At 40.7% G+C, this 18863-nt stretch overlaps 1 protein-coding gene across 6 annotated transcripts in view; it reads left to right on the top strand.

The window, feature by feature from the left end:
- Nucleotides 1-15661, top strand: part of MCF2L (MCF.2 cell line derived transforming sequence like) — a 100721-nt gene extending 85060 nt beyond the window's left edge. For 3 of the 6 annotated variants that reach the window (XM_065626777.1, XM_065626801.1, XM_065626808.1), the window contains 12 exons: nucleotides 1197-1289; nucleotides 1438-1530; nucleotides 2779-2904; nucleotides 3566-3787; nucleotides 4408-4500; nucleotides 5019-5097; nucleotides 5248-5314; nucleotides 6590-6708; nucleotides 12157-12287; nucleotides 12920-13032; nucleotides 13157-13260; nucleotides 13371-15661. In XM_065626777.1, coding sequence (XP_065482849.1) covers nucleotides 1197-1289; nucleotides 1438-1530; nucleotides 2779-2904; nucleotides 3566-3787; nucleotides 4408-4500; nucleotides 5019-5097; nucleotides 5248-5314; nucleotides 6590-6708; nucleotides 12157-12287; nucleotides 12920-13032; nucleotides 13157-13260; nucleotides 13371-13465 — 1335 coding nt within the window. In that variant the 3' untranslated portion in view covers nucleotides 13466-15661. Of the gene's footprint in view, nucleotides 1-1196; nucleotides 1290-1437; nucleotides 1531-2778; nucleotides 2905-3565; nucleotides 3788-4407; nucleotides 4501-5018; nucleotides 5098-5247; nucleotides 5315-6589; nucleotides 6709-8275; nucleotides 8336-8681; nucleotides 8757-12156; nucleotides 12288-12919; nucleotides 13033-13156; nucleotides 13261-13370 lie in introns of all 6 variants that reach the window. The other 3 variants (XM_065626816.1, XM_065626783.1, XM_065626792.1) reach the window with 3 other exon arrangements.
- The last annotated feature ends 3202 nt before the right edge of the window (nucleotides 15662-18863 follow it).

Here is an 18863-nt window from a genome sequence, read left to right as displayed (position 1 = left end):
TAAGACTGCAACATATGAGAGTGTTTTTCATGTGGTAATTGCCACCACATCCCCTTCGTTTGTCTTGGACAGGTAGCAGGTTGAGAATGTAGATGTTAATTGAGGGCTAGGGCTGTTTTCTGCTGTGAGGGGTAATTAATTTTGTTAGAAAGAGCTATTACCTTGTTGAAAGAAAACTGCTTATTAAAGTGGCAGTTAAGAAAACATGAAGAAGAATCACGTGCTGCATCATTTCACGTCACTATAAATGATTGGCTTACTTCGTTAGTTTGTGGTTTTTTTGGTTGGTTTTTTACTGGATTTTGTTGTTGTTTTCTGTTTTCTTTAAAGGGTACACCTCAACAGAGTAAGTTCAAAATATTTTTATTCTGAAAATAGAAAGCTATGATGGAATTAAATTTCTTTTAATCTGGGATTATTTATACATTGAGTCTCACCTGTAGCATACCAAAGGCTAAATGGGAAGCTGTTTATGGAAATCAAGCTCCTGTTGTTGCTGCGTATTGATGCTCTAAAACTTCTGGGAGGAGCCATCCCTCTCCCTCCTGCTTACTGACTACATCCATGGGGATGCTGTTTTCTAAAACTGAGGGACCGAGGTGCTTCTGGGCTTGATTTCCTGCCTAGTCTTTCCTTTATATCTATAGTTACTGTGACATTTTCAACAGTTTTATTTCCTTTTGCTTTCAGCAAGTGCTGAAGTCATGCTATTTAGTTGCTGAAGTGATATGGGGCAACAAACTGCTTGGTCTACATTAGTGCAACTCACAGTGAAAAACACATTCATAAAAAGGCGATGTGTAAAAAAAAAAAAAAAAAAAAAAGGGTGAAGACTTTTAAATAAGTTGCACAGAAGGACTCATGTTTGGGTATTCATAGAAGTATTTTTCATACTGTAATAGAAATATATCTGTAAACATAATATATGCTTCTTGATAAGGTGCTTAACATTCAACTAGACACAAAAATTGACAGGAATGTTTTATTCTGATGTTCCAAGTACAAAATTAGTAGCCATTACAAAATGAATTACTTTTAATAATTGGTTTTTTTGTTTGGGATGCCTCAAGGAATTGCATTTTTGGTTTTGTTGTTGTTTTTTCTCAGCCTTATTGATTATGAAAAAAATTCCAGTGAACTTTGTCCATTGAAGCCACAAGAATTTATTAATTTTTTGCTCGTCTCCTCAATTTCAGATGGAAGATTTCCAGATTTATGAAAAATACTGCCAAAATAAACCTCGATCTGAAAGTTTGTGGAGGCAGTTTTCAGATTCTGCATTCTTTCAGGTATGCTTGCTTGAGGCTCTAAAATATTTGTGGGACGGGTTTTGTTGTTTGTTTTGGATTTTTTTTTTTTTAAAGTTCATTGTTTATGTCAAGAACAAATAATAGAAATACTGATGATCGTGCTGATGAAATCCAACATTGATTACAGGAATGTCAAAGAAAACTCGATCACAAGCTCAGTTTGGACTCATACTTGCTGAAACCTGTGCAAAGAATAACCAAATACCAATTATTGCTAAAGGTATGTGTTAATAGACTATAACACTAAGTATAGTTTGTGCATTTGTTTTTTTTAAATGCTGGTTCTCTCATCCCACTGGAGGGAAACCAGCCTAAAAGTCAGTGGACAGATGTATAAATCAAAACAGATAAATCCCAGTCTGTCAACTTTCATCTTCGTTCCTTCCTCTTCCAGCCAAAAAGCTGCTGGTATACAGTCAAATGTTACCACAGAGACACACTTTGTAACTTATTTTGTCCTTATGTTTCTGCTGAAGAGAAGAATGAAAAGTTGATCATGGGAAACAGAAGGACCAAGAAACCTTTGCAACAAAGAAAAGAAAGCATCTGAAGTCCTTGTTACTTGCCATTATAAACACACTATACTGAGAGCTAAATGAGAGCAATATACTATTATAAATTTTAAAATTAATGTCTAAGTTTTGGCCATGTTTGAAGCTGTCTTGTTTTTAAGAAACATTTCCCACATAGACACATATTTCAACAATTTCATGTAACAGTAGTGTAAAAAAATTACCTTGGACCAAGTTTACTCGAGTTAAAATTGATTTAAACTGCTTTTAAAGAATTAGTTGTGTTTGGTTTGCATGTAGAGAGGAATATTCGAAAGGTTTTCAATTTAAACTATCTTTAGTTCCTGCAGTCCATGAGTAAATGCTGCTTTTCATCCCATGAAATCTGGGGGATGCTACATGAATTCGCAGCTACATTTATCTGAATCAAACTGGAAGATGCGGCTTCACCAATAAGCCCTTTGGAGAAGGGATTCCTTTTAAAACGTGTAGATAATGCTCAGTGCAGTAAGTTTAAGTCTGTTAGCCTGTAACTAGTATCCCCGGCCTCAGCATAATTCAAATAAGAAATGAAATTTACCTATGTGTTTACATTTTTTCGTTTCTAAAATATAAGAAATTTTAAAAGTAACACATTTGTTTTGGTTTGGATTTTGCTTTTTTTTTTTTTTAGCAATTATGATGAAAAATATTTGTAGATTTAGTCTTGTAAAATTCTTAGGTTAGTGCTTATAAAACATTTAGATGAATGAAATATATTTGGCTAATCAGCAGCAGAGATGAGAAGTAAAAGTTCAGGGTCTTCTGAGTTCCAGACAGTATTTAACCCTCTAGATTATATGGTTTAAAAGTTTGCTGGATAACTTGAAAAATTTAAATTCAGTGTTAAAATGTGAAGGTTCTCTAGTTATTGCAGTTTGAAAACTTAAGTGTGGTGTCATTCTCTGCCCATTCAGGAAATGCTGAAGTACAGTAAGAACTGCGAAGGAGCTGAAGATCTTCAGGAGGCATTAACTTCTATACTGGGTATTCTCAAAGCAGTTAATGATTCTATGCACCAGATAGCCATTACAGGCTACGATGTGAGTAACAGTATTTTCACTTATTTTTAAATTTATTTTAGTTTATTTCTTAGATAAATGTACAGAATACCCCCTACTGTGTATTCATGATGAGAATGTTTTACAAAAGGTGCCTTTAGACTGAGTTGTGTAATGATAGTAACTGAAAATAGATCTCTATGCTCTTCATGAGTTTTTCTGCTGCTCCATCTACCCACATTTTCTTCTTTTGATCTACTTGACACCAAGTTAGAAACAGAAGATCGTAATGAAAAGTCTGGTTTAGGCTACTGCCAAATGGGAGTCACTACTATCCTCGTATAAAACTGCACCCAAACCTTCCAGTTAAAAAAAGCAACAATTTAAGGAGCTTTGGAGCAGAGTTTTGAAAAAAAACAAATAAGTTTGTGTCTACCCATCTCTCTACGTGTAGATCTCTGTATCTTTGGTACTGGTACTCTTGACTGTAAAATCCTGCCTGAACAGTATTGGAGAGAGAGAAAATCGCATGTAAAAAATCTAGCACTGACTTTATTTTTATTACATTTCCAAACCCAACATAAGCACTGATGTGAGTGATTACCTGGAACAAGAGAACTTGTAAAGACCTGTTCAGAGCATGTGCTTTACTCTAATGTTATCTCTTTGTAGTTATAAATATGTTTTGTTGTTGTTGTTCCAGGGAAACCTGAATGAGCTGGGCAAGCTTTTAATGCAGGGATCCTTCAATGTCTGGACTGATCATAAAAAGGGTCACTCAAAAGTGAAGGATTTGGCACGCTTCAAGCCAATGCAGCGACACCTCTTCCTCCATGAGAAAGCAGTGCTGTTCTGTAAAAAACGAGAAGAAAATGGAGAGGGATATGAGAAAGCACCTTCTTACAGCTACAAACACTCCTTAAATGTAAGACCCCAAGCAGCCCAGTAACGTCAAGGTCCTGAGGGTTTATCGTGCTGTAATACAGCACTCTAGGGTTTTTTTTCAGTGAAGGTGTGTTATAGTTTTGCATTGGGAACTTCAGCCTTTCAGAGAAACCTAACTGGTCCTGCAGGTCTGTGTCACTTTGTGTCGCTGTCAGAGAGCCAGGGTAGAGGAAAATGATCGTTTGAGAAAATCCAAACCATACTAGTCAAGTAGAATGGCAGTTGCACTAATCAAAATGTAATAATGAGTTAATAAAAATCAAAATATAATTATCAAAATGTAATAATGAGTAGAGCAGGGTAGTATAAAATAGATGCAAGATTTGGTGGTCCGGATTTTATAAGGTACATCTGGTGGGTCAGTCTCAGTTTAATGTACCTAAACCTTTCTTCCCTCTGAGGTAGCCGAGCTGGCACAAAATACTAAAAGTCTTACATCCAACATGCCAATCATGTGTTATTATTCTTTTCCTTGAGTAAGAAGCCAAATGTAGTTTTCCTTTTCAAAAATAGAGTACCAAAGAATACCAGTGGCCGCCTGCTTCCATTGTTATTGTAATTGCAATTTGGTAGGTCAGCTTCTGTTCTCTTTGCTTCCAGATGGCAGCAGTTGGAATAACAGAAAATGTCAAAGGTGATGCAAAAAAATTTGAAATCTGGTATAATGCAAGGGAAGAAGTTTACATTATACAGGTAAATAACATGTCACTACATGTAAAAAAAAAAAAAAAAAAAGAAAGAGAGAAAAGGGCTGGAGAGGAGAGTCTTAACCCTATGAATATCTGGAGGGTTTTTTCCTCTGTTATATCACTAATAGGCAGCGATAACGAAATGTAGAAAGAAAGGAGGAAAAAAAAAAGCAATACTACGAGATAAATTCATAAGGTAGTTTACATAGTTTCTTTATATATTTCAATTGCACAGTCTTCTGGGGGGAAAAAAATAATCACGTTTTACAATAAAGAGGTTATTGTGTACACCGTTACTATTGCAGTGGATGGCTGGGGAGCTGGGATCTCACTATAGCATGTCCGCAGCCTCTGCCTCAGTGTGTTCCAGTTGTCACCACTAGTTCCTTTCCACTGAAGGACTAAAGAGGGAGCTCTGCCTGTCCCTCTTGAAGGATTGGTGTGAGGCTGTGCTTTGGCATGCAACTCTTTGTGTAATAACTATTCTGTGCTTGATGGCTGATCGTGTTTATTTTCGAGTAGGCACCAACCCCTGAAGTTAAAGCTACTTGGGTAAATGAAATCAGAAAAGTGCTGACAAGTCAGCTGCAGGCATGCAGAGGTAAAATATTTTGGATATATATACATGGTATTTAATGTCTTTTCTCTTTGAACTTCAGAGCCTGCCCTGTATATCTGTGTAGGACTGTAGAAATGAAAAGCTGAAAACACAAATCAGTGTTAATAATTCTTTTTCTTTCCTCCATTACAGAGGCCAGTCAGCACAGGACATTAGAACAAACACAGAGTTTACCTCTACCAGGGTCATCTTGTTCGAGGTAAGCAAGTATGTTGTCAAATTAGCCTGGCTGTCTTGTAAAAATGCTAACACATCTAGTTTGCAGTTCTTCATTACACCTATCCCTTAATACTGCCCCTTGTATTTTAGGGTTTTTTTTAGGTCTCTTTGTATTACAAAGCTGTAAAGTTTGGGATTGATACATCTCCAGAACCATTAAACTGAGCACCAGTGGCCTGGGCTTTGCTAGTTGATAGAGAGCAACACAGAATAGTCATTTTCTGCACCAGCCAAAATCCTGCTGGGATTATGTGTCTGTTGAACAGCTAATTATATACTTTACAGCCCAGATAACAGAGTTGTGTGGCAGCTTTTTCCTTCCTTCCCTGTTCTTTTCCTTCACCTGGATTATTTTTTTCTTTCTTTTCCAATGTCAAGTTACTTTCCTTTTTGTCTCTTCTCTGTCTCTTGTTCTTTTCCTACTTTTTTTAACTAAGAGATGCATTGATTCCTGTAGAGTCCCAACTTCCGAATCCAGCTTTTTCTATTTTCCTCGTTTTTATTCTTCACCCTACCAATGTGTATATTCTTCTGCTCCCATCTGCTGTTCTGCCCTTGTCTGACACTCTTTTTAATCCTCTGCCTCTTACTATTTTTTCATTATGTATGTATGTGCACCATAAGCCCATGTGTTCATATCTTCAGTCATTCCAAGACGGTGTGTGCTTGAATATGTATCAGTAGCTCTCTGCCCTGCATGTTTTATGCATCTACTGTCACTCAGGGAGAACTTTCCACATGGATAGTATTTGTGGGATATCTTTCTGCATTCCATTCCCAATCAGAGGTGTGATGTGAATCCAGCTGCAAGATCCAACCTGTGTTCTTTTTTCATCCCTTACCAGTTCCTGTGTTAAGAGCTTCTGAGGGGCAGAGTTTATTCCTGTTTGTTTGTTTGTTTCTTTTTGTCCTTAGTATGTTCAGGAGGAAACTGTCAGCACAGAATGTGTGCTTGTAGGTGAGAGTGAGTGGAAGTTGTCCGGAGCTGTCTTTTCAGTAGCTCCCACTGCCATAGTACATGTGGTTGCAGTCACCTAGGGGAGTCTTTCTCCTTTATATGTGCTCATGGTCTTCCTATGCACAGTCACCAATGACTTCTTCAGTCCTGGAAGGTATGGTCTGGGAAGTGGCTAAGAAATGGTTTCCAGCCCGTATATCTGTATGTAAAAGGCAGCCCGGGACTAAATGTCATCACCCATGTTCAGATCCAAATTTGCTGGATATAGATTGATTGTCTTAATTTCCTTCCAATAAGCAGCCCTTCACGGAACCACATCAGAAACACCAGAAAAATGGAGGAGAAAAAAGCTGATCTCACAAGTCTAGAAGGTTATGGCACCACAGTAGCACAAAAGTACCCTGAGAAAGTCAAAGGTGAGTTGACACGTATGCATTGCTGTCTTTAATTGCAAAGAGCATGCCAGCGCTGCACGTGCACCAGCAGATCCACCGGCAAAGTAGCCCTGGTAGTGCAGGGAAACGCAGCATTACGCCTGACCGAGCAGGGCTTGGCTACTTTCAGCCCTCAGACAGCACACCCACAAAGTGCTGCCCACGCTGCACCAGTGTGCCAGTCTCATCCGCCCTTAGTTGGGGTTTCTGTGCCCCACTATGTGGTGCGGACAGGCCCAAAGCCACTTTGAATGAAAAGTAGCCAAAAGGAACTGGGAGCTATGCATTATGAGGTCTGAGTTTGCAGCAGGTCGTCTCTTCGAGCTGCCCAGCTTCTCGGGATTCTCTTCCTCTGGATAAATTTCTCAGCATTACCTGTTCTGAAGAGTTCTGTGGGTTTTTTTCTCTTTAATTTTGGTTCCCATCATGGAGATTACTTACTGAACCAGTGGCAGTACAGGCCCGTGCACAGTGAGAAGATCTGGCCACTTGAGTTCTTCTGTTGTACCTGGACTTTCGGTTGTCTTTTCTCATTCTAACATGCAGGTTTCCTGGCAGGGCTGCAAACAATTTTTTTGCCTTGACCTCTTCATGGCCTTCTCCCTTTTCTTTGTGTCTCTCTTCCTTTGTAGATGACACTAGCTCTACCTCAGAATGCTTTGTACTGTCAAAACAGCGCTTTACGCTGCAGGGCTTTACTAACCTCAAAAATCAGAAAGGTAATTTTTTTAAAAAAGCTAGATTGTTTTCCATTTGAGGCTGTAGTTGAAGCATCACTTTGTGTGTGTGCATAGTGTAACAGGTTTTTGGTGTATACACTAGCTTGTTCTCCTAAGCTCAAGCTAGGTCCTGAGTCACTGACCCTGACAGGGAGATTTCAAGAGAAACCAGCTCCAGAGTGGGAGAGGGAGATGCAGCTGGGAAAAGTGGAGCTGTTGGAGATGGAAGGGAAGGGGTGCAGTTTCCAATGCCTCCAGTCTCACTATCGAGGCCAAGGAAGGAATTTATGCTGCCCCATTCCTGTAGTAAAACTAGACAAAGGAAGTTGTCTTCAGATCAGACACCCGGCCTGCTTCTAGCTTCTGTGGATCTGCCCCAAATGCGCTTGTACTTGGCAAAAAGGAATCAAGGTTTTCTAGAATGTTTCTATATTAGCAACATTGCTAACAGAACTACCAAAGCATGACCACAGCACAATGTGTATGTCAATGTTGTTTTGCTGGATACAAAAATAAATAAGAATTTCCCTGTGCTTCCAGAAATGCTCTTTACTTTTTTTTTCTAAAACAGGCAATAGGAGTCTGAGACCTTTCTTGCTTCCTCCTGCCAAGTAATTGCACTGGTACATTCACTTCTTGCTTTGAATAGCTGTCTTTGAACAGTCTGAATTGCATTAAGATGTTCAAGAGCATGATATTTTATTTTCCAAGCATCTTTTCAGAATGTTTTTTAACACCTGATTACCTTTGAGTTCTTTCTGGAGAGACTCTATGGTTGTGGATCTAATGCTAATGAGGTGAGCACTAATATCCGATGCTTGCCTTGACAGAAACTCCATCTCCCTCTGCTAAAAGCCAGACATTGCCAATGATCCTTCTTACAGGACCAGGTATTGCTGTAGCACTAGATTTATGTAAAAATGATTGCTTAATTTGGTAATGTTTGTCTAAAGTTGAAATTAATTGTATTCAGTTGATGTTTAGTTGGTTTAGAAAAGTTTACATAGACTTTCATTTGTTACCGTAAAACAAATTTGTCAATTTATCTTCAAATAACTACATGTAAATAGTTAATTCCTTCTGCTGTAATTGACCAATGACAACTCAAATTAGAGTGAAATCCACTTTTATTCCAGTGTAAACTCAAAGGTATTTATCGTGCAATCCACCTATTCTCTTTTTTCCAATTCTTCAATATCTCTCTTCTGTGTTTTTTGCCTATTCATCCTCCTGCAGCTTCTCCTACCAGTCCTGACAAAAAAGCTAAACGGCATGAAGTAGTGAGTGACCCAACTCCTTTTGGTTTAAGAGGTAGAGTGATACCACATCTTGTACTCCACAAATATCCACACATGCCTCGTGTAATATGTTGCATCAAAGTGCTGGGGACACCTGTATGATGCTGTTGTGTGCAGTGCTATTGATACCAGCTGAGTTTTTCCAAGTGGGTCTGTCAGCTTCTGCATATACTGTTTTTTTGATAGCACAGCTGGTTGGAGTTCTGCCTTGGCAATGAATAAAGTAGCATGTGGCTAGAGGTTTTTAGGAGAGAGCAGCGGGAAAGGGATCTTCTGCTGAAGAAATAACCAGAAGCTGGGTGTTTAACGGAATTACAGGAGCATCCAGTTGGTGTGCAATACATGGTTTTCTAGTTAGTATCCTCCAAGTAGTATCCTCCTGTCACTGTGCCCTTCTCCACAAGGAGAGGATTTAACTTTTAAGAAAGGAGAAAAAAAATATATATAATCTGAAATGCATGTACTCTAGTCAAAGTGAGGATCATCACTGTCATGTGGAATTTCCATTTTAGATCTGCATTTATCACACAGTCTTGTTGCATCTTTCTTTGGGTGATAGTAGGCAATTTTTACCACTCCACGGACCCCAGATGATTTAACTGAACCCCTTGTAGCAGTTTGCCTCTTCCCAAGGCACAGCTAAGTAAAGAATAGAAAAGCATTTCAGTTAAATGACCCATTTCTTCCAGGTTTGCGTGCAAATCCCTGGGGCTAATTAACTGGAGAGTACCAGAAAAGCAGTCCCTCTCTTCCTGACTCTATTTCTGCCACCATCTCTTTTAGAAAATATTATTTAATGACAAAGCTGTTCCAAGCCCTACCATCGTCCTCATCTCCAGGTTTCCACAGCCTTTGTCTTTGTCTCCCCTGTGGAAATGATGCAGGTTCAGCTGCTGTGCTGGGGAAACTGTGCAACACCGTTCACCTTCCCTGAGCAGCAGGCAATGCCATCCCAGGCCAGATGCATGCAGAAACTCCACAAGTGTGGATATGGGAGCTACGAGGTTAATTTTTCTGCAGTTAGCAGTCAAACCTCTGAGAACTCCAGGTACCATGGAAATCCTGAGGACCTGAAAATGCTACTGGAAAGCAAAGGGTGTTTTGTGGTTTTTTCCGCAGATGCTGAAAATCTTCCAGGGCAGAGAGTCTTTGATCATTGCTAATTTACAGTAAAATCGTTGGCTCCTCAGAACAGACTTGTCTGATTTGCTGTCCTGTCCAGCACCCTCTCACTTACGAAACCACTAAACCAAGGAAATGAATTCAAAACATCTAGTAACTCCCCTTTCTGTCTCACACCTTCCGATCTCTTTTCTGACACTATATCTTCTCCTTCCCCAACTCAAAGGGTAAGCACGCAGTTGACCTGGGCCTTTCAGGACAAAACTGCACCAGGTGATGGTCACAGCTCCCCTTTGCAGAGCGCATTGCCCCCATTCATTTCCTTTGGCTGCTATATCTCTCTGTCTTACATCACAGTGAGCTCAAGGAACATGAATTGGTGACAGAATCACATCTTGCAGATAGATCCTATCTTTGAAGAAACCTGTGGGCCTGTTTCTGAAGAGAAGCGGTTAATTAATTCTTGGTTTTCCTGGCACAATCGAATCTAAACTCATTTCTGCAGATCTGTCTTTTCCCAAGACTGTGTACTGTTTTCTTACTTTTCCTGCCTTTTATAAGGAGCTCTGATTTAGTCACATCGTGCAGAATACATGGGTGGTCACTGAATGTGAATGCATAATTTTGCTGCCTGTAGTTAGCTAATATGAACATGATGATAGTGACCACTTCCATTGCCTGGGCTTTTATAAGAACTTCTTCATAGTAGAGCATCAGCTTGTATCAGGAGCAGGAGTACTGTAGGTATTGCAGGATCAGGCAGGTCTGCTTTTACCCCCATCAGGACAATATGTGAAAAGAAACGAGGCTGAGGAACAAGAGCAGTTACCCAAAATGCTCCAGATGAGCAGGCCAGTGAGCCTGATGCTACACGCAGAGCAATTACAGTGATTTCACTTTCTTTTTCTTTCGTGCAGCTCTTTGGTTCTCTTTCTAATCAGAGCTTAGAACAATTAGGATAAATCAAGTTTACTTTTGTTGCATTGTTCTTAGCTTGGAAATAACAGAAAGGCTTTCAGCTGCAACCCACAAGCCAAACATAAGATGTGAGCTTCCTAGGAAATTTGCATGGAATACAGCAGGAATTTATTGCTCAGTTTCTTCACAGATGGAAGTTCATTCTCAACTCTGGACAGGGTCAAATGGGTCAGTACTTCTAACCTTGGGCAGGTCATCCAGCACCACAGGCGAGGTAAAAGTCCCACTCCGTTTGCTGTGCTCTGAGTGTGATTTCCTTCTGTGATTCTTAGATTGCTCTGGATTTACTCTGACAATGCTCAGGTTTTCTTCCTATGCCATGCAACAAATTCCTCAGAAGCAGTGAAGAGCAAAAATGCTGCTGCTCTCTCAACTAGTAGTTACATAAAGGTTGTGAGGTTTATTCTTCCTTTCATTCTTTTCATTGAGTTTCATTATTGCTACTCTTCGGCTTGCATTGAAGTCTTACTTACAAATATTTATTTGTCTTTTATTGTGACTTTTTTTTCCCAATATAAGCTTGACACACTTATTAGCAGCTGCTGACCTCAGTGAAAAGCACCTCACTAGTAAAACTTACTGTAGTTTTATTTGGAAAAGGATTTTGTGCACTCTGGATATGATTCAGCCCTGTAAATAAATGCTTCACCCTGAGAGAGAAAAAGGAATGCTTGGCAATAAGTGACAGGCAGGAGATTGTTCTTGTGGTCTGTGGTGCAATGACTTAACACCAAGATAATTCAGCATGATTAAGTAATCCTTGTGCCTGAATACCCTTAAATAATAAGCTGCCTCATCAGGTGAGGTACAGAGTGCCTGTAGCTTGTGTTGAATTTGACAGCTTTAAGTGCTCAACAGTTGGAACAAAGCTCTGCGCCTCTGTCCCTTGATCCAGCAGGCTGGTTAAGTTGCTTTGCGTGACAATCCCATGTGTTTGTCCTCTTCCTATAGAGTGCATGTTCCTGTCTTCTACCTTCTCCCAAGAAAATGAGTTTTTGTCCATTGTTTGTCTTTGCATAAGGGAGAAATAGCTTATTTTTGTTGGGCATTTGCATTCTTTCTATCTGTTTCCCTCTATACAAATCCAAAGGGCCGAATTCACTGCTGTGTATGGCCACAGCTCCACTTACTCTGATGTAAATGGGCCAGCTTTTGTCAGCTGTGAATTTCACCTCGTGGCTGTAGTAACTTCCCTGTGCAGAGTTTTCCTCCTGTTTATGTTTATCACTTCAGAGCGTTTCAGTGGGAAGAACATTTCTCCCAGTCAGTGGCTCACTGCTGCAATGTTAACCAGTGGCTGTTTGTTCCCCAAGGCTGGGCTAAAACATCTCATTCTCTTGATGCATCTGAAGAAAATGATGGCTGGTCTAGTGCTGAAGATCCGCTGAATTCATCGGATGCAGAGGAAGAAGGAGGAGGAGGAGGGGGAGGAGAGATGAAGCTGGTAACTAGAAATGTTTTCCTATTGAGCTAAGCAAATGCTACCGATATGTTGTGTGTGGCACCATACAGGATTGCTTTTGAAGCCTGCAGGAAGGAAAGTGTCTGCCTTGAAATCCTCAGCCAGGCAAAATTCCTAGGGGAATGGAAACTATCCCCTTCTCTTAAATCAGCTTTGTGTTTGTACCTTGAGAAGGTCCGTCTGTGCCTTTGTGTACCTGCAAATGAGCCTGTGGCTGCTTTTGCCATAGCACAGCAGTCAAGCAGCGACAAGCTCAGCTACCGCATCAACAGACTTCCACACATACATTGTGTCACTAGTTTACCAGCTTGGGGTTTTTGGGGGTGTTGGTTTTGGTTTTTCCTCGGGATTTTTTTGGTAGATATTTGAATTAATTGTCGCAATGGAAACATTTCACTGAATGTTTTTCGGGGTGTGAGAATTCGTGTACTGAATGTGCAAGTAACTGAACAGCAAAGTTTTACTGCCTCCTTAGTATGTATATTTACACTGCCTTCAGCATGTACGTGCATGAGAAAGGAGGGAAAAGTATGAAAATTTTCAGAACAAAAGCTGCAATGTATATTAAATTACTCAATAGAAATAATTTATGTTTTTCTTCTGTGTGCATTTAGACTCCTGGTAAATATACAGTTGTGACTGATTATGAGAAAGGAGTTTCTGAAGATTTTACAGTGAAAAGCGGAGATCTAGTTCAACTGATTCATGAAGGGGAGGATGGACTTTGGTACGCAGATCTGTGATTGGAAACTTTTATATGCAGAACTGTGTGTGGAAGGCCGATGTTTAGGGTAAAAGTTTCAAAGGCATGAAATTAAGCAATTTGACTTTTTATTTTTGTATTGTTTTAGGTATGTAAAGAACCTGAGCACTGGTAAAGAAGGTTGGATCCCAGCAAACAATTTACTGATGCTCATAGGCAATTCAAAATCAGCTCAATCTTTAAGCAGCTCTGGTAGGCTATTTATTGTAAATGACATGATTATCTCTCTGAAGATTACTGTTATGAAAGTTGTGAAAAACAACCATATCTTATTTTCCTGGTGTTTTGATTTGTTTTCCCAGAATCGGGAACGGCCTCCAGCACTTTGAGCACATCATCAAGTTGCAGTGACAGCTGCAATGCCAGCAGCACCAGCTTCTCGGACATTAAGGGCTAATATTAAATTTTCACTCCACCTCCATGGAAGAAGGTAAATCAAGAGTTTGTCATTTTATGCAGAGTTCTGGTTGTTGGACTCAGACTGAGAACCACCAGTTCTGTGTTGCCAGCTTTGAGTATTTTCACTGGTGATTTTTACAGATTCTCCCAGAAGATCCCAGTGAAAAGTGCATGGAACGTGAAGCTGTAAATAAAAAATTTAACTGTTTTGAAATAGGGTCTTGCAGAGGCTTCTGCTCTGAAGTCCAAAGCGGCAGAGCTGTTAGCATAAAACACACTGTCCTTGATACACAATCAGGTTTCTGCAGAACTGTATCATTTTGTAACAGCCAGGATTGGAATGTGAGCAAACAAAATGTGTTCAGTGCTAAGTCCTTATTGTAAACTAATAACCCAACAATCACTGTACAGGGTAGGTATGGAGAAAATCCAAGTTTACAATTTCTCCTCCCAAAAAAACCCTTCCTCCAAGGACGTACCTCGGTCAATACAGTGAATGGGACTCTTGGAGTAACCAGGAAGGAGGTTTAGTCCAGAGCTTTGTCTTCTCTTGGGTCTTCAGGATACTCTTCTGCTCCCTAGAGGCTGGGATGCAGACGTGACCAATTCACTGACCACAACAGCATCAAAAGAAACTATTATTTTATCCTTTCCAACCTTTTAGTGATATGTGCAATGGAACAGCTCTTTTCTGAGGTATTTTGGCCTCACAACTGAATTCTTTACCAAGATCACTGTGTTTACATAGCTTTGGCCATTTAGAATTTAGTAGTGTCTCTTTCTTTACATAGGTGCACAATGAAACACAAATGTTCTTATTCACTAAATGATTTCTTAATAAACGGTAAACGCATGGTTACCTTCAGCTCTCACAATTAGCAGTTACAGGCAGAGGAAACTACTGTGGCTGCGCAGTGGGTCAAGAGCTTTCCTTCAGACAGACCTATGAGGGCTAGAAACGAGATGTATTTTTAATCAATAGTGTTTGTTGCAGATTTATTAAAAGAGAAAAACATGATGACATGATTTTTCTGCAAAAGGGGAGCATGGGAGAAAAAAAATCTTTATTAGAGTCAGATTTATGCTACAGACAAGTATTTTAAATTTTTTTTTAAAGGAGGGGTGGTGCTAAACTTGCCATTTTTCAAGGGATGGTGTGAGCCAATGTTGTAAATTTTCACCTTATCAGACATTCTTTGCACTTCATCCTCACAAACAGTCCAGAACTGTGTGCATGTGTAGAATATTGTATTCATTCCTGCCCACCTCTCAAGTATTTTCACTTATATGAAAAGAAGTTTTAACTGATTCATGTATCATATTACTTAAAAATCATGAGGACATTAAGAGTGTAATTTTTCAGAAGCAATGGGAGCTGCTGTTAATCATCAGACCCTCCGATGGCTGGGACCTGAAGTCTGTCTTTATGCCAGAGTTTTAGATTTTAGAGGCTGCAGCTTAGGGGAAATGTAAAGGGCAAATACTCTAAAGGATGATTTTACTCCTGAGCTGCAAAAGCAACCCTACCCCACGTGCAATCAAAATGCAGCTGACCATGGTCAGTACAAATTGGAACATATATATACACGCGCACATATATTCATGTACATATATATGTGCATGTATGTGCTAGTGTGTATATGTATGTGTGTGTAGATATGTATATGTGTGTAGATATAATGTATCAATGTAAAACATGTATTTATAATCTCCATGCTGCTGAATGTGTCACTTTACAATTCATAAATACGTAGATTTCTTGCAAGACTGCAATATAAAGGCTGATCAGGGTTTTACTTCAGGCATCTTTTCCAACACAGAAATCCTCTGATCTTTTTTTAATTATCCCATATAATACTGTGCTGACCGGGAATATTTAGTCTGATGTTTAACAATGGAATGGCAACATGAGATTCAGCTTATCTTCATCTATGTAAGTTATTTTGTAAATTATCTGTAACATAATTTACTTATATATTGCTGTCATTGCTAAGATGAGACTGTCCTTTCAGTTCTCACTGCAGCCTCATTTGTGTTATTTCAATGGTTTTCTCCACATCATTGCACTTTAATACAACCCATTTTACCATTTCCTTTTTTACTGCTGTTGTGAATTAGAAGTTCAGAGGTCTCTATTGTAATTATGAAAATTTGAATAAATTTTGGCGCTTCTTGCTGAACGCCTTTATATAGACATGCTCTGTGTTTTATTTTGTCTCACAGTCTTAAAAGATTCTTATGGATGTCATGTAAAAACAGAGAGAGGCTGAAGGATTTGGAACAGAAGACCAGGTCTGTTGCGCTGTGACTTGTCAAGAGTCCATGTGTTCAAATCCTTTGCCTACTCATTCTGGACCATCTCAAAAAAAAAAAAAAAAATCACCCTTGTGATCATAGAATCATTTTGGTTGGAAGAGACCCTCAGGATCATTGAGTCCAACCATAACCTAATTCTAGCACTAAACCATGTCCCTAAGAACCTCGTCTAAACGCCTTTTAAACACCTCCAGGGATGGTGACTCAACCACTTCCCTGGGCAGCCTGTTCCAATATCTGACAACCCTTTCTGTGAAGAAATTTTTCCTAATATCCAATCTAAACCTCCCCCAGTGCAACTTGAGGCCATTTCCTCTCGTCCTATCACTTGTTCCCTGGGAGAAGAGACCAACCCCCTCTGTGCTACAACCTCCTTTCAGGTGGTTGCAGACAGCGATGAGGTCTCCCCTCAGCCTCCTTTTCTCCAGGCTGAACAGCCCCAGTTTCCTCAGCCGCTCCTCATCAGACTTGTGCTCCAGACCCCTCACCAGCTTCATTGCCCTTCTCTGAACTTGCTCCAGCACCTCAATGTCTTCTAGTGAGCGGCCCAAAACTGAACACAGAATTCAAGGTGCAGCCTCACCAGTGCTGAGTACAGGGAGACGGTCACTTACCCATTCCTGCTGGCCACACTATTCCTGATCCAAGCCAGGATGCTGTTGGCCTTTTTGGCCACCTGGGCACACTGCTGGCTCATGTTCAGCCATCTGTTGACCAACACTCCCAGGTTCTTTTCCTCCAGGCAGCTTTCCAGCCACTCTTCCCTGACCTTGTAGTGTTGCATGGGTCCTGTCTCATCGGGCACTGGGAAATGAAAGCATGACTGTAGGCTGAGAATAAAAAAATTAAAGCCCATGCCAGGTAATCAGATTGATTCCCTTTCTTCCACATACCCTTTTTTGAAAGACAGCCCACAGCTCTTGGGTTTTCCCTAAGCAAGCTGCATATCCTGTGGTTCCCCTCCTCCTGCACTCACATTCCTCTTGATCCTGTGATCTCAGCAGAACAAGTCAGAGGTCCATGTCTGGCAGCGGCTGCAGCTGCGTGAGAAACAAAAATCCACATTCACACTTGCAGCATCTGAAGAGGAACATGTTTGAGCATTCACTGATTAATGGCTTAAAAGGCCCTCACGCCATAGTAGGAGAGGAATTTCACATTGAAGTGGAGTGATTTGGGCTGAACAGGTGGTCACGTGCAATTACATGATCCAGCTAAGCTGTTACTGGGATTTTCTTGCTTTTATTTACTCTTGTTAACATAGCAGCTACTTCTGTAGTAAGTATTACTACTGTTCTGAACAAAACAAGGTCTGGCCTTTCTGAGCCCAACTATGCCACACTTTTGAAAGCAAAAGAAGGAAAGAATTCCAGCCCAGATTTACCTTAGTGGAAAGTTAAAGAGTTTTCTATATAAAAGCCTAGCAATGATTAATTTCTTTTAATTATAGTGATGCTTATTGCCTATTGCAAACACTGGACTCATTTTAGTTTTCTTATATGCTCGATAACTGGCTCGAAGTTGGAGCACAGTCTTTCCTAGATACAGAGGCTCTTTGCTAGTTGGAATTCTCCATTCTGCACAGATGTTGTCAGCAAGGAAAACTGAGGACTTTGGACCATAACTCATTTACATCACATCTCAAAATGACAGGGACTCCCGTTCCCCTTTTGTGTCATGTCAGATGGTTATTATGAACTGCACTGTAAAGTTTTGAGTGTCCACACAAATCCCCAGCATTAGCAATCTCCCTAGATTTGTGTGGGTGCCATATCAGCTTGGTACAGGGAACCTACCCAAATTCATTTCCCTTAACTTAGCATATAGGAATAGAGGAGCCAGATTCTGTTGTCCCTTAAGATTTGGTGTGAACTGTGTCTAGATACCATATTATCAAAATAAGATGGTTAGATGTTGAAATAGGTTATCTGGGTTTTCATTGGAAAGGAGGTGAACAGGTAATGTGGAAGCTATGAAAGACGCATTAGGAATACTGGTTATTTTAACAGCTGTTAAGGAAGATAAAGATGAGATTTTTTGGAGACTCATAAGCATCTGGAAAAAAAATTGATGGCTATGTAAAGACTCTAAGAGGGCAAGGTAGTTTCCTGACCTTTAATAGCAAAGCACTTGATAAATAGCTTCTCTTGCCCTTACAAACACCCTGACAGGGTAAGGCCAGCTGCGGCAGGACAACACAAGGCCTTTGGCCAAGGTGTTAGATGTGTTCCACTTGCTGTGTTCCAGACATCTTCCAGAAACCCTCTTCAAATTCTGTCCCATTTATTTAAAAAATTTCCCCTTCTAGCCTTGATACATCCAGGGAAGAAATTTGAAGTTTGTGAAATTCGAAGCTTGTCACTTTTCCATGCAGGAGGCTGTGCAATAACACACACAAATGGCAATATGGGGACCAAAGCACCTGTTTCTCCCAAATCGGTGAGCTGCTGCTTGAAAGGCTGCAGGAGATGATCCTGAGATCCAGCTCAGACAGAGGGATGCCAGCTCCCTTGCCAGCAAGATTGTAATGATTTCTCTTGGGTTTTTTTATTCCTTTCCACGTATTTCCAAGCCGCCACACCTCAAGCTGACATGTTCAGCTGTGACACATCGGTCAGGCAGAGATCAGAAGGGAAAGCACAGAGCAGATGGATTATTTTTTGAGGTGTGCACCTGGGGCTGGTGGGGCAAGGAGCACAGGAGACAAAAGGTGTCTTAACCTGAAAAAATGCTGCGTGTCACATGCCAAAGTAGCTGCTGCGTGGGGCTGCTGCCACTCTGGCAGCGAGCTCCCCTGCGGCCTCCCAAATGCTGCACCGTGCACTCAGCCTCCCTCCAGCTCCAGGGAGAAACTTGGTTATCATCTGCCCTTCCCCAGGCAGTTTTTGGCCAGGTCAGCTCCCAGAACGGGTGCACCCTTCCCCACCCTGAGCGGTAGCGCCCTGGCTTGCTCCCGTGGGCGCAGCCTCTGCAATGTCAGTGTGGTTCCCACCAGGGATGGCTTCCAAAAGCAGCGAGGCAGGGGCACGGGGTGCCCAGGGCAGAGGGCAGCTGGAGGGCTCTGCTGGAGCCTGGGTAAG

Source organism: Caloenas nicobarica, chromosome 1, assembly GCF_036013445.1.
Source record: "Caloenas nicobarica isolate bCalNic1 chromosome 1, bCalNic1.hap1, whole genome shotgun sequence".
Taxonomy (NCBI): domain Eukaryota; kingdom Metazoa; phylum Chordata; class Aves; order Columbiformes; family Columbidae; genus Caloenas; species Caloenas nicobarica.
This window is presented reverse-complemented; position numbering and strand designations above follow the sequence as displayed.